At 28.1% G+C, this 27,651-nt stretch overlaps 1 protein-coding gene across 3 annotated transcripts in view; it reads right to left on the bottom strand.

Annotated features, from left to right (window-relative positions):
* LOC142330179 (uncharacterized) overlaps positions 1-27,651 on the bottom strand; it is a 152,964-nt gene that overhangs the window by 48,162 nt on the left and 77,151 nt on the right. For all 3 annotated transcript variants that reach the window (XM_075375287.1, XM_075375286.1, XM_075375288.1), the window contains exons 3-5: positions 10,584-10,742; positions 7,791-7,982; positions 1,022-1,141 (exon numbers count right to left, since the gene is read on the bottom strand). In XM_075375287.1, coding sequence (XP_075231402.1) covers positions 1,022-1,141; positions 7,791-7,982; positions 10,584-10,742 — 471 coding nt within the window. The remainder of the gene's footprint in view (positions 1-1,021; positions 1,142-7,790; positions 7,983-10,583; positions 10,743-27,651) is intronic.

The raw sequence follows: 27,651 nt of genomic DNA, 5'->3' as shown, positions 1-27,651 counted from the left end.
CAGTTTTTCATGAAATCACTGATTACTGTTATTATTATTGTAATTAATCATTACTATGATTATTATTTGTTTATTATTGACATTTATTATTATTGTTTGCTGTTGTCATTATTCAGATTATTATTGTGAGTTGTTTATTATTATTGATTTGTCTTATTTTATTTATATTTTTAAACTAGTAAATTGTAATTATATAAACATTTTAAATTGTTAATCTCTCAATATCCTGATCGAGCTGCAAAATGCAACAATATAGGACATAATTATTTGCCTTAAATGACTGGTAATAAATGTTTAAAATTTATCTATCGTTTAAATTTGAAGAAAGAATTTTGTTGTAATTTAAATGTATAATATTTTAAGAAAGTTTTTATTTATGATGAAGTGACTCACTAAGTATGGTGTATGCTTAATAAATTAAGAAAAATTAAAAATGGAAATCCTTCAGTATGTAATAAAATAATAGAATACATTGTATTTGTTTCGTTTAGTATAATTTTTTGTTTGTTTAACAAAAATCATATAAACTATTCCTTGATTACATATTTAGAAGATTTCATTTCTTTTGAAGATTGGTACCACACCAAGGAAAAAGCTTTGAAAGGCCCTTTGAAGAAAAAAATTTATTAATTTGAATGTAACTCATTTAATATTTAATAATGTAAAATAATAAGCTTAATTAAATCACATTTCACTTAAATTTACAAAAACTGAACATCAATAAACAAATTAAAGAAAATATAAATAACACTGAACTGACCTAAAATTAATTAGCCAAACCATCTTAGCCTTGGTAAAAAGAATGCATCTTTTATTATCGAGCAGATTTGTTTTATGTATTTTATGCTAATCACATGTTTTGGTCAAAAGAGGTCAATATTGGTATCAAAATTTAGTAATACCTACACCATCATAAAAATTAAAATAAATATAGAATTCATTCATTTCACTATATAAATACTATTATTCATAGAATTTAACCATTATAAATTTAATATATATATTTATCATTACTACTTACATGGTCGTGTAGGTAATTTCTGAGGTTCATCCAGCTGTTTTAGAATAACCTCCACTTTACGAATTGAAGGATACCGCAATTGCATAAGCTTCATTATTTTCTTAATAAATCCAACATAATCTAAATAAAAGATTAAATAAAGTTATAATACAACAATTGAAGGGTAAATGAATATAAAAATGGAAATCTTTAAATGTTACAAATTTCTATCCAATATTATATTAGTTGAATGAAATTTCACTAAACTACTGCAACATACTGGGTGTCTGAAAAAGAACTTTGGGGTTTCAAGGACGAATATAGTTAAGCCTAACTATATTACCTTACTTAACCAAGTAAGCCTAAAACAAGTGCTGAAAACAGAAAGAATTCGACTGTCTTTTCAATAACCAAAACATTCAGTTCGTAGCGGTTGGTTGTCAACTAAACATTCATAAAGGTACTGTCCATGATGTTCACAAGTGATTTAAAATTTGTGCTTATAAACTACAACTACTCTAAGAAATAAAATCTTAATAATAAGCCACAGAGTTGAATTTGTTGACCGCGTTAGACTTCAATTCTGCTGAAGAAAGCTGCAGTGCATTTTATTTTCTGATGAAGCAACATTTCATGTTTATGGAATCGTGAATCATCGTAATTGTAAATCCTCCTCAGTCGTTACCAACAAATTGGTTTACAGAGCACATGCACAGTAGACATCAACTAAATTTAAATATCATCACAGATACAAACAAATATGTATGATTATATATGTGGTTTTTTTTTTCACCATTTACTTCTGTACTACTCAAGCAGTTATAGCAAGGCGCTTGCAGTGAGGAGTAAATGTACGGCTGTAAGCAGACGAAAAAGCGCCTTGCTAGAACGGCTCTGCTAAAAATGATGGAACATGGAAGTGATTATTGCAGCTTCTGCTAATTGCAAGTACTTGAATTTATTGCAACAAATGAGACCATCAGCTTGCATCATTCAATTTTTGCAAGCATTTTCTGCAGTTGAGATCCACCATCGGTTGTGCATAGTTTATAGTAATAATGTAATGAGTGATGGTTTGCTGAGAAAGTTCAGAGAAGGGCAAACTAATATGCACATCAAGTAAGGCAAGAGGGTAACATTTCACAGAGTAAAATACTTGTTGAAAAAAATTCATGAAATGTCGCTTCATGATTATTAAACTTAGTGGAAATTCTCTTAATTTTCAAGATTCCTATTTATGGAATTGTTATGAACAGATTGGATTTTCATAACTACTGAACAGGATGGGTACCAAAATAACTTACAGATGACCACAAATCGAAAAGAAGTGTGGGTGTGGCACTGACTTTTCTTCAGCAATATCAAAGTAAATGAGTGAGTTTCTTGATACTATTATTACTGCATTATTGAGGATGAGACTTAGTTCATCAATATTGAGTGAAAAGAACAATCTAAACAGTGGATGCATAAGTGCATGCACGCACACACTTGCTGAACAGGCCCAAAAGATTCAAATAAACCAATTTTTACAAAAAAAACAACGTAGATCGATACTGTATTTTGAGATTGTTAAGGAATTTTGTTGGCAGAACCTATGAAGCTGGGTATGACAATAACCACGGACATTTAGTGTGAAAGAGCAATATAGAATAAATGATAATGAAAGGGATTGTTTTTTTTTTTTTATATGACAATGCATGATGTCATACTTGTTTAGCACTTACGATGTACTAAACAAGCTTAAGGTTTAAGATTTCTGACTACCCCTCTTATAATCCTGGTTTGGCACCATCTGATTTTCATCAGTTCACAAAACTGAAGAACTGGCTGGCTATTCAACACTTCAAAAGAATGATAAACTCATGAATAGGTACTTTTGCAACATCATTTTTAAGAGAGAATAGTCAGGGTGCTATAACAAAACAGCTGGCTGAATTTGGACGGGGACTAAGTCGAAAAGTGATATAAGTATGCAAGTAACTTCTATAAATAGTAAACTTTTTCAATCTTTTTTCTTTATTTTCGTTACTCGACTGGAGGTTAATTTATAAATGACCCTTATGTAATATATAATGATATGCACAAGTCAATTGTAACTGTAATTCAATTCAAGCATTACACCATACTAGATATCTAAGATACTAAATTCATATATAAGAACCAACTCCCATAGTTCCATCATCTATAGAATATTATGTAACATGTATATAAAGTTACATCAATATATCACCTTCATTCCAGTTTTCATTATGATGTTCTTTGAATATAATTCATGCAAAAGTATTATATATTACTGCAAAAGGTTATTTTTAACCTGTTACTGGTTTTTTTTAATATAATACTCTGATGCAAGCAAAAATACATGAAAAGAAGTATTCATGAGTTTAAGGATGTATTTATTCATTACTTTAAAACATTGCAGCATATTTATCTGATTTTACACAGTTTTAATAGGTTTTTAAATGAAGCTAAAAATAAAAAATCTGATGTGGACAACACATGACTTCCTTGTACGCCTATTAAATTACATATACACATTTTTTTAAAATGAAAAGTACATATAACATTTTTATTTCATTGATAACTTCTGGTTTTTTATATATATATATATTTTTTTTTACTGTTATTTATTGTAAAACTTCTTTTACAATCAGAGGTTAGTAATTATTAATAAATCAATATGTTTAAATTAAAAAAAAAGTTTAAACAAAAAAAAATGAGATGAAGTTTGATTTGGACCAGTGTACCTTCCCCCTTTTAAGATCTAAGTATTTCATTAATTAAAATTTCATTTGTCTATAACTCTGAAATCAATGAAAATAAGTACCACTTATGATATAGCGTTGAAAATCTCCCAATGAGAGCTTATTACTGCATTTAAGAAAGTGCACAACTAGATGTTACAACAGTCCTAAATCCAGAATTTCAACGTCCTACAGCTAATTGTTTTTGAGTTAAGCGAGATACATATGTCATGCCGAAACTAGTCAAAATGGATTCAGAGATGGTCAAAATGGATATTTCCATTAAAATCCGAAAAGCGAAATTTCTTGCAATCACAATACTTCCTTTAATTCATACAAGGAAGTAAAAACAACACAGTTTAGGTTTTGCAATTTTGAGGAAAACCTTATGGTTTTTTCTGGTTGTTTATTCTTCTCCAAAAGATTCATTTATCAGAAAATGTATAATGAAATTAAGTTGAGTACAGGTCAGATACCATATAAATTTCAGTGGTTAGTCAGATAACAACAAATATCACAGAATCATTATTCTAATCTAATTTAAATTATGATTATTTTTTATGATAATTTTCATGACAGCTTTATAATCATGACTTATAATAATAAAATATAAAAGCATGCATGTGCGCGTGCACACACACACACACACACAAGGATTAAGGTGAAGCACTTTTTCTTTAATTTTATATTTCACGAAAAAATATAATCATAAAAAGACATTCTTTTTTTTTATCAACTTTACACTTATTTATTTCTGCTACTTCATTAGAAGAGACTTTTCATTTCTGAGATGTGGAACTTTCAACATAGTATTTTTATCAGTGTATAAATAACCTATGATGATATTTACATGTGTGGATCATGTCAGATTCGTTGGGACAGTAACATAATATTAGACAGCAGTGGCTCAAATACTGATAAAATATTGGTAATATCAGCAGTCAAATCTAACTGATAAGAAACTTTATACTAGACTTCATACTCAGTTTAACTACAATTACACAATAAGTCCTGTTACTTGTTAAAACTTCTAACTTTAGCACAAAATTAGATACAAAACGATTTTTTTTTTTATAATGAATTCCCACTTGCATAGATTATACGTTTGATAGGGAACAAGAAATTTGTAAAAACTATAAATAATTTTTTTTTTTTAATTTATAAGGATATCACAAAATAGATTTAAATAAGAAATTAAATTTAAATAAATATTTACTGATAACAAAATTTATTATAATAATAATGTAAAATTCTTTGGAATATTTGTAATTCAAAAGTTTCACAGACTCTATAACTAGTATTAAATGCAAGTTAGAATGACTGAATCCAACCATAAATAAAAATAAGAACGAAACAGAACTTTTAGTTAAAAATAATATGGTAAACAGTTCAGTGACAGGAAGCAATCAGTCACATGAGAGTGAATCATAAATTATAATTAACACTTTGCTATCTTAAAAATAATATATGTGCATATACTATTCTGTTAAAGACATCATGACGCATTTACACCATACAGATTTAATTACCATATTTTTTAAATAAGAACATAATCTAATTCTGCCTTAGTATTTAGTAAATTATAACTTTTTTATAGAATTAAAAAATTACTAATGTAAAAATTAGATTTCTTTAACACTATCATATTAAAAAAACAACAAAAAACTGGCATATTATTCATTAATTTACCAAACTCCTGACAAAGGGAAACAGAAAATTCTGAATAAAACAACACCATAACAACAAACAACTGGGTGGTAACAAAACTCATAAAACCTCCATCACTAAAATAAAAATCTACCTAACAAAAAACAAACATACTGTTTTCAGCCCAGCACACAAAATAAATGAATAAACAAAGGAGAAACATAATTTACATTATGTAAAAGATATATTGACTTTTATGAAAATCTCCCTTCATTTAGGAACACCCATACAAAATATACAAGGGTGTTTGAAAAATTCTTGGCCTGTTAAAGAAAACACAAGATTTTTCAGAAAAGTTATTTTTACTTTTCAACAACCACCTTGCAATTTGATACATTTCAAACTTTTTAATACCTTCAGTATAATGTGATTTGTTCAAATTTGCAAAGTATTGTTCAAATCTGTAAAGTATGTTATATTTGAAATCACCATTTGAAGTAAACTGCACCATGAACTATTTCTTTGGTCTGAGAATTAGAAGTAATCACTGGAAGTCAAATTCCAAATTGCATGTGGAAGCACTTGAAGCACAGGTGAAGTTTTGCAGCAACAACCCAAGACACATATGTAAACACATTTTCATGGTGAAAGAACATTTTCATTTACACCAGATAAGGGCATTTAGCATTAATAGCACTCTTCAATCGGTCTAGTAGTGAGGCACAATATTCCCCAGGAATGGTCCTGTCTTTTTCCAAGTAGTCTGTGAATACCATATCACAAAAATCCCAAAAAACCATAGTCTTCATCATCAAATCACTATAAGAGAAGTTGCTGAACTGGTAAAAATCTCATATTCCTTGTATGAAACCATCTTGACTGATATTTTGGGTATAAAATAATTAGCAGCAAAATTTGTTTCAAAACTGTTGAATTTTCAACAAAAGCAACACTGTAGAATAATTATTAACTGACATCACTCACTGAAGACTAACAATTATTCAAACATGTTGTAACAAGTGCCAAAATACTGGTTTTCTACAGTTATGAAATTGAAACAAATATCCAATTTCTGATGGAAGCTTCCTGACAAACCAAGTCTGAAAAAAAGCAAGTAGGTTCAATTCAATGTTAACATTCTCCTTCTCCTTATTAGTTTTTTTATCTATTACAATGGCATCACCATTACGAATTCTTAGCAAGATACTATGGTCAACATAGAGTACACTTAGCATTTTTATGCTGTTTAAATGAATCAATCAGAAGTAAACGACCACAAATGTGGGGAAACAATTCTTGGATTGTTTCAGCATGATAATGCTCCACACTTCTCTAAATATTCACGATAATTTAGCCAAAAATAACCTTTACTCTATTCCTCCTATAACCTCTGCATTCCTCCAGACATGGTACCTTGTGAATTTTTCTTGTTCTCACTGATTAAGAGAACATTAAAATGAAAAAAAATTATTTGCAACAATAGATGAAATAAAGAAACAATTACTAAGGTAAACCTGTCTTTACACCAAATGTTTTGAGGTAGGAAGAAACGCTGGTATAAGTGTGTTGAATCTCTAGAAGACTGCTTTGAAGGGAGCAACATCAGTATAGGAGAATAAGTATATTCTTTATGATAAAAATGATATGCTCATATTATTGATTTCACCTTAAATATAAACAAAAATTTTAGTTTTAATTTATGAATGGTCTACTCAATTCATTACTTTTACATATTTTCATATCATTACCCTTTCATCAAAGTCCTTAAAAATAATGCAAGAACAAACCTTATTAATTATCATTAAACTTAATTTATTAATTAATACAATAAATAAGATATGTTAGTCCCTCTAACATTACTACATAATTCCTTGATAATATATTTACGCAATTCACATTTTATTACTTTAAAGAGCAAATGTTACTTGCTGTTATGAGCAGTGCATTGATACACCAGTTTTTCTAAAAACCTCTGAGCTATAATATATGCTGTAATTCATGTTGTCAAGGTTAGAAACATTCAACATATCTTAACAGTCAACCTATTTTCATCATATTAAATTTCTTATAATTTGTTTAATATTCATCTCAGTTTTCTTTCTATCACAATATTATTCACTGAAATTTTATTTTTATTCACAAACATAAAGCTTTAAAAATAAATCGTAGGATTATATGTCTATAAGATATGTGGCACTTTCATAATGTAAGATAAACAAATTTGTTCAAATATTTTGGTTAATCTCTTATAACCAAAAAAGTCACACTGTATGTTTACATATAATATTATCCCTCCTTTATAAAAGCAAAACATATAAATAACTGTTAAATTCTGTTAAACTAAATTATAGTTACCGTTTACTTTAGTTCTACTATTATAAGCCCAAGTTAAAAATTACCTCTAGGGAATTCCTGTGGGCTAACAAGCTCTTTAAAGAAATCTTGAGCAACAGATGCATGCTGAAAATTAGGTAATGTACTAGCAAACCAGAATAATAATGTTCTTGATTCTTGTGTATGTTTACCATCCTGTGCATTTACTAAGAATACTATAAATTCAAGAGATAATTCAGCAGGCTGATCATCCACATCTGTAAAAAATAAAAGATAATAAAGTTTTAAAAAAATTTAAAAAGTACGTAACATACCAAATTGGATTATTTTTAATTAATTTATTATTTTTTTTTAAAAGAAAAATACAGTAAAAGATCATTCTGAAAATATAATATAATCAGCTTTAAAAGTTATAGTTTTTTTTTTTTTTTTTTTTTTTTTAATTTGTGGCAATGACCAATTATTGGAAAAAATGTTTCCTTCCTACTTCATCAGTTCATCAGTTGCAGGCAGAATTTCAATTAAAAAAAAAGGCTTACAGGAACAACTACTGAAACATACATACAAATTATTAGTAATTGGAATGTTATTCTGTTACTGCTTGACATGATTTAATGTAAGGCAAGTGATGAACAATCTACTATTGTAAACAATGGTATGAACTGCATACTTTTATTAATAATGAAAATGATATTGTCCATAGTTTTTTTTTTGTGAGAAGAGTTTGAATAGTTCTGCTCTCTTATAACAGCTCTTAGTGGGTTAGGAGCAGTGCTCCGTCTCATGATCACCATTTTGTGTTTGGCAGGTGGGTAACTGATTAAGATTAAATTGGTCAAGATAAACTGTAAACCCCGGTTCTGAATCTTCTGGAAAAGTGGTTATTGAGCATGAAATGACACTTTGATACACTAAAGAAATAGATGGTTTTTTTTAAGTTATCAGACTGTACTCCATTTCTTTCTGTTATGTGCTAATCTATAACATCAACACAATTACATCCTCAAACATCTTCAAATTTACTCATCGTTATCTTCCTTATACTTTTTAACTTCTACTCATCCCTCTATTACAAAATTAACTAAACCAGCATGTCTAAGCATATGGCCAACCAATCTAATTCGTCTCTTTAAATATTCTACTAAAATTATATTTCCCAAAAATTATCTTATTTCCCATTTGTCTTAAATCTCTTAATTTGAAATTTGATTGACCGGCACAATTTTCACCACATTTCAAAGGCTTCTATCTTTTCCTCTTGTTTTTATACTCTTCGGTGTTTTCTTACTATAAACTACTAGTAAAACTAGACAAATTTTAAAGAATTTTAATTCTTATATTCATATTTGATATTACCGGATTTTTTCCATGAAAGCTCTCCTTGGTTGTGCAAGGCTGCTTTTAATATCTACTTTATTTTGCTAGTCCTTAATAATTTTTCTACCAAATAACAAAATTCTTATTCTTCTGGTGGTACATATGATGTTCTTAATATTTATTTCCTCATTGCCTTTCAATTTACTAAATCTCATTACCATTGTTTTAGTTTCATTTACTTTCTAACTGCATTTTTTTCCTAACAATACAGCTGTCATTTAATTCTTACTCGCCTTAGATTTCTGCTAAAAGAACAATGTCGTTAATGAATCTCAATTTTTCACCTTGCACTTTTTCTTCGGTTCCTCTATTACTTCTTTTGTGTATAAATTGAGAAACAGCAGGGATAGACTGCATCATTGTCTCCTTTCTGAATCAGAACTAGCCTTTCTTTATCTTCTATTCTTATAATTCCTACATTATTCTTGTTTATAAGTAATCCTTTCCTTGAATTTAAATCTGTATTTTCCTATGATATAATAAATGATTATGCTATTTATATTCAAAAACATTTTAATATATATAAGATACATACACATACACCAACATAACAAAAATGAATATATTTAGTAATAATTCTACATCCAAACTTGTTTTACAAGTTTATTGTATGTATTATAAATATATATTGATAAGGATAAGTATATTAGATGTACATAACAAAAAAAAAAAAAAAAAAAAATGTTCTGAATTGTGTACTGGCAGCGTCCTAATAATCCCATAAAATGCCAACTGGAGTCTACTTCATACAACCTAGACACAATTCACAAATTTCATGGATTGTTCTTTTTCAACCTTAGGAGATAGTTTCACATACCTGTTTCTGATGCATGTTTTCAGTCAAACAATAACCATCATTATCTTTTGACTATTCTTTCACTCATCATCAACTGAAAGTTGCTGGTTTTAACCGATAGCTTGTACTAAACATATGTCTGTGTTTTTCCTAAGCCTGCTTATTACACGCTTGTCTAAGTATTTCATAAGTTTCTACAGCTGCCTAACTAAATCAGAAAGCAGAATTTGATGCAATTTGGTGCTTTTTAAAATTATTCATTTTTAGTTTACCATAGAATTGCAAAACAATATAAATATACCATTAAAAATTTAACAAAACAAAAACAACATTCCACATAGTTGACTGACTAATATAAGTGCAGCTTGTATTGTGTATTACCATACAGGTGTAACAACTGTTTCGAACCACCACATTCAGATTTTGGGAACTTTAAGGTAACATCATGTACTTCAGTTTAAATTCGACACTAAAAAATGACACTAATGGAAGTTATGTTATTTTTTTGAACATTCGTTAAATTTCAAATATGTAATGTATATAACAAATATTACCTATCAGTGACAAATAAACAAGTAGATTTTAATTTGATATTCATGTAGAAAATTTCATTGCGATAGAAATCCATACATTTTCTACTAAACATAGAGATATAGATAAAAATAAACTGATAATTTTTTCATACCTGTCGCAATAAACTTGTTAATAATAATACCCTGATGGTCACCACCAGCAACATGTGTTCTATCACTGTCCGTACCATTCTCTTCAGTAACTGCACGTCGTTCAATCATCAGTGTAGTCTGACCAGTTGTACGACCCTTTGGGGTCATAACTATCTTTTCTGTTAACATAAAGAAGAAAAACAACCCGATTTTAGTTAAAATTATAGATTTATCTGAAATGTATTTAAATAAACAAAAATATATGATTAAGTAAAATTATGTACAAAATAAAAGGTTTTAATAAGATTTTATGTCATGACAATTTTAATAAATGAGGTAGATTACTTCTTATTTTAATATAATATACACAATTAATTTCCAGAAAGAAAATCTTTACTCAGAATAATAAAACAACAAATAAAGAGGCAAGTAGAAAACAGAATTGCCAAATTGTAATTTCAACTCGGGAGATAATAGCAAAATTAACAGGCAGTGAAAAAGCCAGTCGCATAGCTATTCACTTCTATTCATAGAAATTATTCATTGATAAGATTTCAATGTCTGATCGAATGATAATATTTTTCAATTGCTATACAAAAAAAAAAAATAATTTTGGAAAAAATTATACTTTATTGTTACTTTAATTTGAAAAACAGCTTTTCATATAAAACTAAATAATATTTTAATCATAAAGTAATAAATTAAAATGATAGTTTTGCTGTAGCAAAAAAATAATGTAATAAAAATATATCTATCTATTCATAATAATAAGTAACTAAAATCTAATGCCTAGAAGCAGCAATTATCAAATTTAATAATAACTAGTTCAATAAAAAAAAAAATTAATCATAAAAAAGCAAATGTATTAACAGTACTATTAACTAAGGACCTTGATATACTGGATATTAAACAGGTGTTAATAACGATTCTTATACAACTTTTAAACACCGATAAATATAGAAAAATAAAATTTAGCAAATGCTCCTACTCAAAGCTATCTACATTTCATTAGTAGATAGCTTTGAGTAGGAGCATTTGCTAAATTTTATTTCATTAGGAATGGTTTCATTAGGAAACCATTACTTAGTGTAAGCCACTTTTGAAATTAGCTGCAAAAATATTAAATAGCCACAATTTTGTTTAAAACTGTTATATCTCAATGTTTTTATGGCAAAATTTTTGTTTTATAATGCCCTTTAAAATCTGTCAAAATCCTACTTTCCATTTAAAAAAAATTTAGTTAGTCTCTGAAGGATTTGTGGCGTGGAGGCCTAATAGTTGAAAATGGTTTGTTTCAAGTTAGGAGCATTTGCCAAATTTTAATTTTTCTATGTCTGATTGTAAAAAAGTTATTTATTAAGGGTTATCATATTTTATTAACCCCTGTATTTTTCAAAAAGTTAACAATTACAGTTTATCTATTCAATCATATTTTCTTTTGGCAAATGTTAGTTTTTCAGATAATTCAATCATTCTATGGAAATGAAGCATCATAATGATGTTTTGAATGCTATTCTTTAATAAAATGTAAAGTTAAGTTTATTAAAAAAAGTTCAATCAAGGATGATTAAAAGATACTAATTCCTTAGTAAAATATATAATTAAAAATACAATAATATCCATTGAACACAATGTTGAATCTTGAGTATGCTGTAATGCAAATCTTACAAAGATTTACTTGAAATTTAACACATTACATAGAGTAAACAAAAAGTGTGAACAAACTTCAAGTTTTGTACTTTCTCATACCTGAGCAGAAATTTAGCTCCTTAAAATCTACAAACTGGTCTTAATATCTTTAATTCAATAAATTGGAGATAAGAAATGTTGAAATGATGGAGAAAGAAATGTTTTAAATATGGTATCTGATCAAACAGTAAACTTACACAAAATAAATTAGTAATGTTCTAGTACATTAACAGATCTTTGCAAAATCCTTCCAGAAGCTTTTGAAAAAACAAACAATCAGTGCAATAACTCGCATGACAATATGATGTGCAATAATTCATCGAAAATTTAAAGATTAAATTATGGAAACGATTTAAAAATTGTGACCATAATTTTTAAATATGTACATTAAAAAATTAAAATTTGATTTTAAATATGACTTTTTGTCTTGACCTCTTCTCTGAAGCTATGGTGAGAGGCTTGAGGTCAAAACTTTACTTTTAAGTAGTTCAAAACACGAAAAGAATAATCTAATTACGATGATTAGAGAACTTTAAGAATTAAATATTTAAAAAATTGCACTGATTTTCAGAGTACTACGCACTACCTATATTCGACTAACCACTAGACCTTACAAACATGCATACTTTCAACTCACTCACCATTGACTTACTGTATAAGAACATATGAAAAATATATCACTATATGATCAACATAACCTAAAATGTTTTCAATCTTAAATTAAGCACAATTCAAAAATGATTCAACCAATCTTTATCAAATTTTTATATGCACAACTTCAGATACACTATACAGCAGATAGAAATTGAAATATAATAATAAATGATATAATATATAATACTGTAACAATTTCATTGAAATTTAGGTAAATTTCAATGAAACTGATACAGTAGTTTTGGAGATCTCTGAGCCACAAAATTCTATGCATCGATGTATGTATATATTCATATCCCTTTTAAGTGAATATATTTTTATAATTCTTACTTCTCTTACATCAAAACATAAGAAAATTCATTTTCACCCTCCTACACCCACTATGCGACCAAAAGTAATACCATACTTTTCTTTGAAAAGTCGGTAAAAACAAAACAATTACAATATAGCAATTACTATTTGTAAATGCTTATATTATTCAACAGATTATTAACAATAAATTTGATAAATCTTTGCTGTTTTAATCATTTCACTATTATCCAAAACATTTGTTTCTGTAATTATGATATTAAAATAAAGTGGTATTATGTACATCTAGAATCTCACTTAAATATTGCTTTTTATTAATTAATAAGAAGAAGGTAATTAACTGTAAAAATTTTTAACAATTTTCTAATAATGCATAAATGTATGATAACTGCCATAACTGCTGTAATGACTAGGTGAAAGAGTTTTACTCTGTCTTGTATTAGCTATAGCTCACAAAAATGGCATGCCCATATTTAAGAACAAAAAGTACCCAATTTCAAACTTACTAATGACTTATTAATTTATTTTTATTCATTGTTTTACCAATTTTTTTTTAAAATGCAAAAAAGGATTTTATCATTACCTTTATTAGATATTTTGTTCATATGATAATCTAAATGTTAATTCTGAGGAATGAAGTAGTTTCCCATAGCCTTCACTCAGCTAAATGCTTAGTCCTCTCAAATGTAGGTAATATTCAATCATACAGTGACACCTTCTTTAATCTATACCACGGGTACTAGCTGCATAATAAAATTGATACGTTCAGAGAAAGCTACTAGCTGCATAATAAAATTGATACGTTCAGAGAAAGCTACTAGCTGCATAATAAAATTGATACGTTCAGAGAAAGCTACTCAGATTAGTGTCAATTTTACCTCAGATGCTTTACATGTTCAAGACATAAAAAGTGGCAGTGGTATGGTGCAAATCAACAAATTTATGTAAATTATTGTAAGAAAGAATAATACATCATACATTTTACCTAATGATTATACTAAAAATACATTTTAATAGAAAATCATAATTTTTAAAAGTATTTATACAAAAAAAGATTAATTGAGAAACTATTAAATGGATGTTGAGAAAAATTTGATAAAATTTAAGATATATTATCAACAGAATACTAAATGATCCATTAGTATGATTAGTACTAAAAAAAGTCTATCTGGGTCAAGAGTTATAAACTAATAGGAAGTCTCTGTCCATCATAAAATTAGTGTAAATTAACACTTAATAATAATCTTCGCAAAATATTACGGTTACAATAAATAATTTCAAAATGAAATTATTATAATTTAGATCAAGGCAAAGAATTATATATTTTATCTGATATTACATAGATTCATCTGTGGTAAGAATAACATATTAACACAATGAAAATCTAAAACCAGCTCACATCCCATAGTAAATTGTACAATGAAGGGAAGGAGTTCAAAGTACAATAAGATAAATAAACAACGTTAACAAGCATAATCAAATTTAATCAAAGTTAAAGAAGTAATAAATATGATTTCCCCGATCATGAAATAAATTAGACAGGATAAATCATATGTTAAAAGTACAATTCCCACATCAATGAATTCTTATTACATTATAGAAAAACTCACTAATCTCAACTTATTAATAATATGAGGATAACATGATAAGATTACACATTTCCATAATAACTGAAGAGAACTAATGTACAAATGTAGTTACAACATATGTTACAACTTGTTTATGTTATCACAGTTTCCACAAAAAAAACCCAAAAATAAATAAAATACTCTAATTAAAAATCAACTGAATATAGGTAATAAAAATTTCTTTGATAATTTCAATTTATTCAGTAAAAAAATAAACTTAGTAGAAATTAACAACTTTCTAAAAAGCAAATGGAAAGAAAAATTACTGAAAAACAATAAAAATCATTTGTTTCTTAACAAGGAAATTGTTAAGAAACAGTGGAAATGAAAACTCCACTAATATTAAAATTCTGTAAAGTTTGACTTAGGTAAAATTAATATTAATAAATTACATGAAAAGTGTACGTGTATAAAATTAATCAATATTGTGTATACAGTTTGACTTCTAGAACCCACCGGGTTGGTCTAATGGTGAAATCATCATCACAAATCAGGTGATTTCAAAATCAAGAGTTCTAATGTTTAAATCCTAATAAAGGCAATTACTTTTATTTGGATTTGAATACTGGATTGTGGATATTGGTGTTCTTTGGTGGTTGGGTTTCAATTAACCATACTCAGTATTGGTTGACAAAGACTACACTTCATTTTACATTCATATATATCCTCCTCATTCGTCCTCTGAAGTAATACCTTGTGGTGGTGCCAGAGGCAAAACACAAAAAAAAAGTTTCTTAATAAGGACTCTATATAAAGAACTACTACAGGTGTATGCTAGAAGCAAATCGACAAGTATCATAGTGTATAATTATTATTAAGAAATGAATATTCTGTTTTTTATTAATGATTAGTGGAAGTTACAATTAATACAACCTAAAAAAAAATTGTTTTCATCACAATAAGTTCATTAGTTATTGGTGTATAATAACTAAGACATTTAATCATGCATGTAGAATAAAAGTAACTGTACCACTCTTTATAAGATTACCTCATTTTTACCACAATATAAATAGAAACAGTTTTGCTTTTTTGTCTGAATAAATTGTTAGTTCTGTTAAATAATACACATAAATAATTGGTTCACCAACAAGAGAAATTTCTATCAACAGTTCAATTTTAATTATTTTATAATTAAAATTCTCGGTAATAAGTTTAATAAAAAAACATAACAGGTACTTAAAACTAACATATTGTATTTTTTTTAATGATTTTATACCGCACCAATACTTAAAAAATATAATTTTATTAACATTTAATGCATTATTAAACCATTAAACATAAAACCTTAATTAAAAACATAATTAATTCTTCATAATAGATGTTATTGTGAAAAATTTACTTCAACAAAAATATCTGCTACAAGCATAAATCTTTATATTATAGTTTATAAATAATAAAAAAAACATTATTATTAAAAAACTTTCTACTGCTATACTTTGGACGAAATATAGTTTCATTAATCTATTTATATTTACTTTGATAATTTTCTTTCTAAAATAAAATAATAATAATAAATGAAAGTACAGCAATGTTGTCATTTTATAGAGAAAGTACACATAACCTACTTGTTATTTTATGAATACAATATATATTTTTTTATTAAAAAAAAATGTACATATAAAAAAAAATCAGCGAATAAGAAGTCAATGACCAACAGCACGAGCAATGAGTTGCTACATAGTCATGCTCCAGTAAATCTTAACATAACTGTCTCTTGAATGTCTTTTCTTTTTAGAATACTATAGCAACAGCAACATGAGTAAAAGATGAAGAGGAAGAGAACAGAATGATTGTAAGAGGTGTAGTAGCAGTAATAATAATAATAGAGTACAGAAAATTGAGGGAAGGGAATATTCATTCAGGCGAATGCATCTGACATACTTTTATTTAACAACTTCCCACTTATAACTTCGGCTTATTTGTAGAATATAATAACTTTACTGAATTACAGTACAATTACAATCTATCAAGGACATATGAATCTGTTCAATGTGTGAGTGTGTGTGTAAATATAATGCAAGTTATAAATTAATTATTAAACATTAAAAATTTATACAGACATATCAATGAATAAATGAAAAATAATCAATCCCTTCTCCTCCTTAATTAAAATTAAAATTTAATTAAATTATTTTATTTAATTAATTAAAATTTAATTATCTATTTAAATATTAATGGTTAGCAAGATATATATCTATATACAAACTATGCCTAAGAGTAGATACATGAATGACTTATCAATTTTTAATGAAATTCACAACATAATTTTAAAAATATATATATTCTATCTTACATTTTTATATCCAATTCAATTTTACACTTTTTTTGTGGGTAAACAACAAATATAATATTATCATCCAAACAACAAGTATAACAAAAAGAACTATTTTACATTGAACTACAAAAAAAAAAGATAAAAAAATTCTTAAGAGAAACTGTAAATGATGTACATTAAAAGATTTCTTGTATGGAGTAAAAAAAAAAGATAAAAAAATTCTTAAGAGAAACTGTAAATGATGTACATTAAAAGATTTCTTGTATGGAGTACAACAAAACAGCACTTGGTTACCAAGAGTTCACAAAACAGATCATAAAATTAACATTAAGCAGCTTAACATAACTTACTAGCTTTGCCCTTAATAGTACTATATTTAATTATATTATATTATATTTAGAGTACATCTACAAAATGATTAACAAAAAGATTAATTTGACTACCTTGATCAAATTACATTACTTTAAAACTTATCCAGTGTTAAAAATATAATTGAGAAAAAAATTCTTAATAAATCATTTCTGGTCCCAATTGACTCTTTGACTAAATAACATTTTTATAATCATCAACATTATACTATATATATATATATATATATATATATATATATATATATATATATATATAGTATAACTGCTAAAAAAATTAATATTTTTAGTAAAACATTTGGGTCCCATTTGATTCCCTTGCTCAACATCTACCTCAAGTAATACATTTGATAACAGCCAGAACTTGCAAAACAGATAAATATCAAAATATACAAAAAAAAAAATTAATAAAATATTTAAATTCTTCTTCTAAAGTCAGGTCTTATAAGACCTCCTTTTTTGTAAAACGGTTTCCATGTCACCTACATTAATACTAGATAGTTGGTTTTTAATTTTGAAAATTAAAATTAAAAAAAATTGATAATTTAAGTACTGCTTCCATTTAGCTCCTAGTTTTTTGCAATTTAAAAATGTATTTATTACAGTACTTATTTTCTTCAATAAGCTGCCCTGATTTGTTGAAATTTTATTCAATAAGGTTAGAAATTAGTTTACTAGGGAAAAACATGGATACTGTGATACAGATGTATATATATCTGATACTATCTGATGTATGAAGCAAAAACACATGTCAAATACTCCCAAACCCTAAATCCAGTTGACTTATAACTTAAAAATTAAAAAAAAAAACTTAAGTACTTTAATCATAAGGCTCAATTTTGTACAACCACTCAAAAAACAAATAAAAATTCAAATTGTAGTAACTTCCCTACTACTTTCACTTTTTTAATTTTGTCCAAAATTTAATATCAATGATCCATATAGAGAAAAAGAAATTATATAAAGCTAATCCAGTGATATTAATCAACTCACAACATCTTCTGGAATTTTTTTTTTTTAATGTTTTTTGGTCTCAGAAGGTAGTGAAACAAAATACCAAACATAAACATATTGGTCCTTTTATGGCAGTATTAGAACCATAGCCGGGAAAGTAATAAAGTATTTTAGTTATTAGTTATAAAATTCATAAGCACAATAAACATAAGCATCCACTATGTTTATAGTGCTTCGAAACCTACAGCTTCCAAAAATTTTGTAAACGTTTGTTTTTTTGACTAGGGGGTTCTTTGAAACATCGACATTTGCAAAAATCCAATCTCAAAATTCTGGCCGATCGCTATGCTTTCCTTTACAGCTTTGCTGGGAAATTAAAATTATAAAAATAAACAAAATAATATTACTACTATTAAAAAATATACACAGAGATGCAAATAAAATACTGGAACTATTAAATAATTTTTCCCTTTTAACTTCAACCACACAAAGTTAAAACATTGAAAAATGAAATTTGGCAAATGCTTCTACATTGAAATAATTTATTTTTTTAATATGATACCACCACATCAGAAGCCTCCATAGAAGGGTAACTCAAATTTTAAACGAGATAACTCAGAGTACATCTCTAAGAGACGTTATGTATGCAGCTCAGATTATCAATAAATTTACAAATTCATTTTTGATTCGTTTACCTGCATATTTGTTGGATGAAGAGAAATCTCCTATTTTGGAGGATGGTGTACGATCTAGACACACAGATATTAATAATAGTGAGGACTTAAGGCTGAACCAAGCTGGCTTGAACTACACTTGCTTGCCGTCACCTTTAATAATGCTACTACTAGCACTAATACCGGCTGTATAAAGTGCAGGCAATTTGTCATCAAAATTGGCTGTATTTAAAAATCCTTATCTACCGATTGATCTTTTGCCCATGCGTTAGGGGTGATAGAGTGAAGCTTAACTCCAGATTTTTAACATCCCCTCCCATAGATTTTTGAAAAACTCGAAATACTCAAAAAGTTTTTGAAATGCGTTTTTCTCTGAATCTATGCATTTTAGAGAAAAGTTTTTCAAACAAAAAATGTAGAGGACATTCTCCTCTACATGCCGTAGAATTTGAAATTGAAATACTAGGTGGCGTTGAAGTTGTAAAAAACGTTATAAACGAAGGAGTAAACGACTAGACCGGTTTCGAACACGTGCCCAATTCACAACATTTTCACACTTTCACAAGCTACAGCTCCAAAACGGTAAGTTGTACAAGAAAATTGTTTAAATAAAAGTTAGACAACTTTTATTTAAACAATTTTTGGATTAACAACTTTTCCAAATGGAATACAGACGAAAAACAATTTGTCCGGTGAAAAAAACGAAAAAACACGTTTTTTACAACTTCAGCGCCACCTAGTATTTCAATTTCAAATTATACGGCATAACTTCAAAGACTTTAATTGTAGAGGAGAATGTCCTCTACATTTTTTGTTTTTAAAACTTTTCTCTAAAATGCATATATTCAGAGAAAAACGCATTTCAAAAACATTTGAGTTTTTCAAAAATCTACGGGAGGGGGATGTTAAAAATCTGGAGTTAAGCTTCCCTCATCACCCCTAACATATGGAAAAAAACATCAATCGGTAGGTAAGGATTTTCAAATAAAAATACAAATTGACTGTACTATTACTGCTCTCATCTACTGTCCACTGTAAACTGTTCTTAATTCAAAGTATTTCATTCTCTGAAGTTATAGTTTTCTAAAATATCCTATTTGATCAAGGAAAGGGTTACTGTAGCGAAGCTTATGTGCGTTTTGGGTACTTTCAAGAAAAACGTCAAGTATTTGCAGAAAAATTTCCGAATGCCAGAATATCAGCAGTTTTATCCATGATTTAATTTAAAATTGGTGCAAAAAGTGAATTAGGGACTCCACAGGCCAAAGCCGATATTCAATGACTTTTTTGTATCAGTCCGAAAAATCTACACATAAGTTATCTTAACAAAGACGGGTAAAATAGCTTCTTGAAGTAAAACTGTTCATGGTTTAAATTTTAAACCATATCTTCTAACAATCGTGCAATAACGAAAGATAAGATAAACCGAATCATCTTAATTATTGCGATTTGCTTCTCAAATACTAATTGATGGACAGACAGACCCGATGCTGTATTTCATGTTAGACTAGGCACAAAACCAGGTATTGGATTACAGAAAATCCTCACCGGATATTTGAGCGTTCAAGTCACCATAAGAAAATCTATGTATGATGGGCTGTTTTTGGTAATCGTATTGTACGACCAATATTTTCTGACCGGACTTGTTTTAAAGTTTGTTCAATTAACTTTGGTAAAATAGTCTTAATAAAAGCGTCAGCCCACTTTCCAGCTACCCAAAAACAATTATCCGATTTTTATTCTATTTATAACGTAATTTGACTTTTTTCTTCGAAACAAATACTCTAGAGCAAACTTTTCCGAGTCGCGACGCCCTTTTTCAATTAAAATTTTTCCATGGCGCCCTACCCTAAGTAAAAGTATGACTACATGTAAGTAAGAGATAAAAATAAATAAACCTCGTACATCTTCATTATTTATTTTTTTTTTTACTTTATTAATATTAAATTAAAAATTATAAATGTCTTGTTTCAATTAGTTATGAAGCTTTAACGCTATTTTGCGGCGCCCCAGTAACGAGGCCGCGGCTTCCAGAGGCGCCGAGGCACACACTTTGGGAATCACTCCTCTAGAGGTTTTATAATATCAGGAGTTTAAAATTACAACAGAAAAAAAAGAAAAATCTTTTCCTAAGTAGTAAGTAAACTGATTAAAAAAAAAAACCAGTATCCTATTAATAAAGAAATAAAAAAAAAGCTTAACGAAATTTTAATTCATTTACATAAATTAATAAAAGAAATTGGAACGCATAAGTTAACTACCATCACACCCACAACTAAGCGGAAGGTAATGTCAGAATACAGTCAGGTTCAACGGGCATATAAGCCCTTCTGTTTTCTGTTTTCATTACCATATATATTATTGAATTCCATAACTGTTTTTTTCCAAATGTTTATATATTGATAATTAAATACGAATCGACTGTAGTTTTGTAAAATTGTGAATATACAACACACATAAATCATTAACGACAATCTTAATTGTTAATATATACCTCACTATAACAATTTACGCACTAAAACGTAAAATTACTTTCAACTAATATTACTGTACACCAGCTAATAATAATAACTTAAATTTTGTTTGAATGTGGAATCGTGTATACATACGACAACGGGCTATTTTTTTATTGTTCTACAGGCTTCAAGTATAAACAACACAATTTTGAGAAATATTAATTCTTATGAATCGTTGTTTATTTTTATTACTATTTTTTTTTTTTTTTTAATAATTAACTGTGCAATGAAGTTAAACAAAATACAGAAACGTTTAACGTTTACCCAAAATCGTACAAAACTGTAGAATACTTTAGTTTTATTTATTTTTAAATGTTATATGGTTAAACTACACTTAAGTTACGTATTGAAAGATACTTAAATATGATTAAGAACTGATGACGAAATGTTTTTATTTTTTATTTTACACAAATAAATGCTTACATTTACACGGAAAGAATATACGGCAAAAAAAACGTAACATTTATTTATGAATCTCTATTCTGCCACGAAATAAACAAAACATCGTGTTTTTTGATTAAAAATTTTAAAATAAATTGCAAAAATGAAAAAAGTTTAAAAACCACCTATTCTATTTTATCTTTTTTTTTTGTCTTTAGTCATTTGACTGGTTTGATGCAGCTCTCCAAGATTCCCTATCTAGTGCTAGTCGTTTCATTTCAGTATACATATATACTTTCTCATAAATACTCTGAAATATATAGATTTCATTCAGATCGATACAAAATAATAAAACATAAGATAACGTAAGAAATACACTTTACGGATAAACAAAGGAAATGCTTCATTTGTCTGAAAGAATCAAGGGAAACCTCAATCAGAGAGAAATCACAAAATGTTCAATTATAAAATAAAAATTACAAGTGAATTCCCTAAAATTAATTTAAAATAAAAATAAAATAAATAATAATAATAATCGCAATACGAGAAGGTACTAAATAAAATAGTTTGAAAAATAAATCACGGAAATTTTAATGAAAATATATTTACGTACCTTTTACAACATAAATCTTTTAATTATGTAATTTAAAAACATCAACAGAAAAGTAATACTGTCTCTGTAAACGAATATCGTTTAATTTTACTTAAAATAAATTTGTAGGAAGATGTTTTAATTTTAAATGACTAATTAATTAAAAAAGGCAACGAAAGTATTATTAAATCCTTTCTCGTAAACCGAAGTATTTTGTTACAAGAAAACAATTCAGTTGTTAGGTTTCATAGAAGTGGATATCGAAAAAGCCTAAAATGAGGTTTAAAATGTCACTCTTCTCAATATCCCATACTCATTTCCAGAGAAACCTCACAATTCAGTTTAACTTAAATAATTTACGAGTTGCAAAATTATCACAATATAAGAGAATGCAATTTACCATTTTACCCAGACTGTGTGTGGAAATAAGGTACGTGGAATTTTCCAGCCAAAAAATTTCTAATTTAATTGTTATCGTAGTAACAACTATATAAAGTTACAGAAAATCACTTAAACTACTATAAAAAAAAATTCCCTTCGACTGTAAAACTGAGAAAGTGCAATTAGATGGTACAACCTAACAAAAAATTGTTGCACCTCTTTTTTTTTTTTAACGCCGGGACGACCGTTCAGGTACTGCTTCAGAGGATGAGATGAATGACAATTTTTGTAGCGTGGGAAAAATGGCATGCCTGACCGGGATTCGAACCCGGGACCTCCGGATAAAAATGCCCAGAAGCTACCACTCGCGCCACATATTGTTGTACATGAATTGAACTACTTTTATCATTTATAGAGATAATCTTTAATAGGTAATTACTTGGAATTCATAATTCTGTGAATTTATAAATTCATTGCTCAAATTTTAAAAAAGGAAAATATTCTGAAAAGCTAACATAAACCTAGTAAGAGTTATAAGAATTGAGAATTATCAGAAACAATTGTGGTGACTAACTCCTTAAAAACATACAGATTCCAAATTTATTTAAATTAATAGCAATTAATGCAATAATACAATAAGATCGCGACCGCGGGTACGTGCGCGCGCGCACACACACACAAAAGCAAAAAATGTTTTTAAAAATTCGACTTTACTTATCTAATTTTTCAATTGTTTATACTATTTTTTCCCATTAACTGAAAATTTATTCAACTTGAACCTTTTGTAATACAACTTGAAACGTTTGTTAATTGCTTTAAATAAATATTGATACATCTTTTCCGAAATTGATTGGGATGCATTAGGTTAGTATTTTAATAATACTGTAGATGCACATAACTGTTAAAAAATTATTAACTATTTTCAAGAAATTATAAATCTGTATATTATAAACAAGAAATAAAATTTTATCAAAATTATATGTGTAAACTTACAATTAGGATTTCCAAATCCCATTTCTTTTTATTTTATAAAAAAAATTAAACGTTTTAATAAAAAACAATTTTAGTTGCATTTGATCCACCTTGCTCGATAGCTGCTTCACATAATAATTTTAAACAGCCAAAACTTGAAGAGATAAAATATAAAAAAATAAACCAACAAATTTTTTTAATTCTTTCGGATTAAATAATATTGCATCGCAAATGATAAAAAAACAATTTTTTTAAATTCTTAAGTCGGCTTAAATAATACTGTTTAATGATGCAAAATGCTTTAATTATAATTTGCATGAAATAAATTATTAACAGTAAAAAAAAAGTAAAAAGATTTACAATCGGCCGATCCAACAGAGTGATGGAAAAGAATTTATGGACAATATTACATAATTTAAAAAAAATTCTTTCAACCTATTTGCCACAAGTTCTACATGACCACTTTTTGTGGCACGTAAAATGTTCAGAGGATATTCAATGTCAGCCATACTTTACGAAAAATATCTAGATTTATTACATTAATAACGTTTTTGATTCTTCTTTTTAGTTTATTGATGTCAAAAACCTTCGTTACGTACTCCCTGTCTTCGATAAACCCCGAAAGAAAGAAATCGACTAGCGTAACGTCAGGGGATCGAAGTGGCCAGGGAATTGATCCATCACGGCCAATCCGACGTTGAGGAAATTCTTCATGCAGGTAGTCCCCGTGCGGCGTTGTGCCATCTTGCTGGAAGTAAAAATTGGGCTGCCGATGTTGAACATAGGCAGCCCAATTTTACAGGTACTCCTGTAACAAGTCAAGATAACTAGCGCTAGTAATGTTTGGCTCGGCTAAGAATGAAACTGTTCATAAGAGATCATTCATAAACAGTCCAACGCACAAAAAACGTTAATTTTCAGGCCATCACGTTATGTTAATCGAACGACATGAGGGTTCCCACCGATTCAAATCTGATAATCATAACGGTTAAAATGATCAGAAACAAATAAGGTCCTCAGAAAGGATTAGTTTTTCTAATACGTTTAATTTATCAAGAATGTCCACGGCAAAATTGTAACGGCGTGGTTTATCGTCATCTTCAACTGCATGCAGCGACTGAATTTTGTATGTATGATGTATAAAGCGTTTTTGTACAACCTTCACAATTATCGATTACAGTATTTCCAGTTCTAAACTCGCACGACTCGATTTAGATGGGCTTCTCTAAAAATGTTTCTCTTATTCGATCCACCCACAACTTCTTCGGGGACGGAAAGTGTGCCAGCACCTTTTTTGTGTACTACATTTCCTGTATCCTAAAACTACTAAAACCAACATTTAAGAGTTTTTATTACAAGGAACATGGTATACTATAAACGAAAACTTCTACGAACAGTAATAATAAATCCGCTTTCATGTAACTTAGTACGCACATTGCTTTCTCCTGCACGGTAGATAATGCTCAACTGACGATTCTCTGTCGTTACATCGCGCGGGCGTGTTAACTCCAATAGAAACATGTTTGAAACAAATCAACGCGCGCGCACATTGCTTTGTTACATTTTTATTAACCTTTAAAACGGTTGAATAATTTATGTCCATCCTGTATAACAAACAGGAGCACCACTAAATAATCTAAAAATTTTATAAATTAATCTGGTACACCTAAAATCCAAATGACAAAAAAGATTTCTTTCATACAACAACTTTGCATTGATTTTTCCTTGAGAATACACAATCGTTTGTTGTCGACAAGAAACAACAGAAAACCCAATCTAACCGGAAGTTTATTATCATCTACTTCCATAACACAGATTAAGTAAGTAACATTAACTCTAATAAAAAAAGAAATCAAACAGATAATCTTATTAATATACACTAAATATAATTTTTTAAATCATCGGAAGAAGAGAAAAACCCAGAATTGCTTAAGTATCCATCACTCGACATGCAGTTAAATAAAAAAGATAAAAAATAAATACAGGTGGGCGAAAAGTCCCTTTACATGTTAATAGCATAGTACAGTTAGATATGTAGATAAACATTGTTATGAATACAAAAAACATTTAGACATTCAACATTTATGTTCGGTTAAAATTAACATTTATACTGAGTAACATTGTTACAAAGGTTAAAGGAAGTTTATTGGTTTGGAAACAGTTCAGTTTGCCGTGTACGGATACTAACAGGAAAATCTGGTGGCCATCTTGTTGAAGTGTAACGATGACAATTATTTTTCTTGCCGTTAATTCTGGAAGCAACCAGGTGTTAATCATGTGATTAATACAAAAACGTTATGTTCTCTGACGAATGTGCGATTTATCGTAGCTTACGAAATGTTACGTCTTTTTTTGGGAAAAAGGCAATCCGCCGCATTTTATCATTTGGGCAGGGATAACGTCAGACCATGGTTCTATGAACCAGCACAGCTATCTTTACATGATTAACACGTGGTTGCTTCCTGAATTAACGGCAAGAGAAATAGCTGACATCGTAACACTTCAACAAGACGGCGTCGTTCCACCACATTTTGCTATTTGAGTGTCCGCACACGGCTAAATAAACAGTTTCCAAACCAATAAAAGAACCTTGAACCTTTTTAACAATGTTATTCACAATAAATGTTAATTTTAACCAGACATAAATGTTAAAATATACTGTTTTTTGTATACATAACAATTTTTTTTTATCTACATATCTAACTGTACTATGCTATTATCATGTAAAGGGACTTTTGTACCACAATGTATACATGACAAACAAAAGGAAATTAAGACCGAAGCGTAAAAAAAAATCCTCTATTTTTCTTAAACAAACTAAAACTCTGATAACAGCTGAACAGCATTTAAAATTTATTATAATTTATTTATCTCACTTTTGTCTTCATTTGGAGCACTGTCAATTTTAACTTAGGACATAATGCCACATAACGCACACAATGCCAAATCAGCAATGATTGAAATAAAAAGTTTCCATTAGAGTTCAAACATAATGCTTTTAAATCTACAGATTTCAGCTTAGCAATTGGTCTTGTTCAACTTCAGGACTCCAGACTCAGAGAATTGAACTTGCGATATTATTGAACTGTATATTAAAAGTATACTACAAAATGACAATTCAAATTTAATTAAAAGTAAGTAAACATTCGACTGAATTTGAACTTTGGTGTTGTAATACCATTAAACAGCTCTCATATTGGTAATTATATAATCTATTCTTCAACTAACTTGGTTGAAGTGATTTTTATTTTTATTTTGTCGGTTTTAAAAAGCAATTTTAATGAGAAAAAAATATATAACTGAATAGCTTTTTTAAATCATTGAATAGGATTTATATGCGTATGAGTAAACATAATAAAATTTTCTTTTAGTCCTAAATAATGAAAATCACATATGATGTTATATAAGTAGGGCTCATTACAAATACAACAAATGCGGACAATGCTATTAATATAAATTAAAACCTATTAGCATAACCATTTTAATATACCTGCATTCATACACAATACGTAAGGTCACTGAATCTATTATAGCAGTAAAAATACCAGTATCGCTTGAAACTGATTTGTGTACTATTTACATATTAAATCTATAAGGTTAAAAATGAGTCATTAACCTAGATTAAACCCACAACACAACTACCTGATTTAAATTAAATATATTTAAAGTTCAATGATGAAATTTATGCGATAACT

This window comes from Lycorma delicatula, chromosome 9 (genome assembly GCF_047948215.1).
Source record: "Lycorma delicatula isolate Av1 chromosome 9, ASM4794821v1, whole genome shotgun sequence".
Taxonomy (NCBI): domain Eukaryota; kingdom Metazoa; phylum Arthropoda; class Insecta; order Hemiptera; family Fulgoridae; genus Lycorma; species Lycorma delicatula.
The sequence above is the reverse complement of the archived record's forward strand: the minus strand, read 5'-3'. Positions and strand labels throughout refer to the sequence as shown.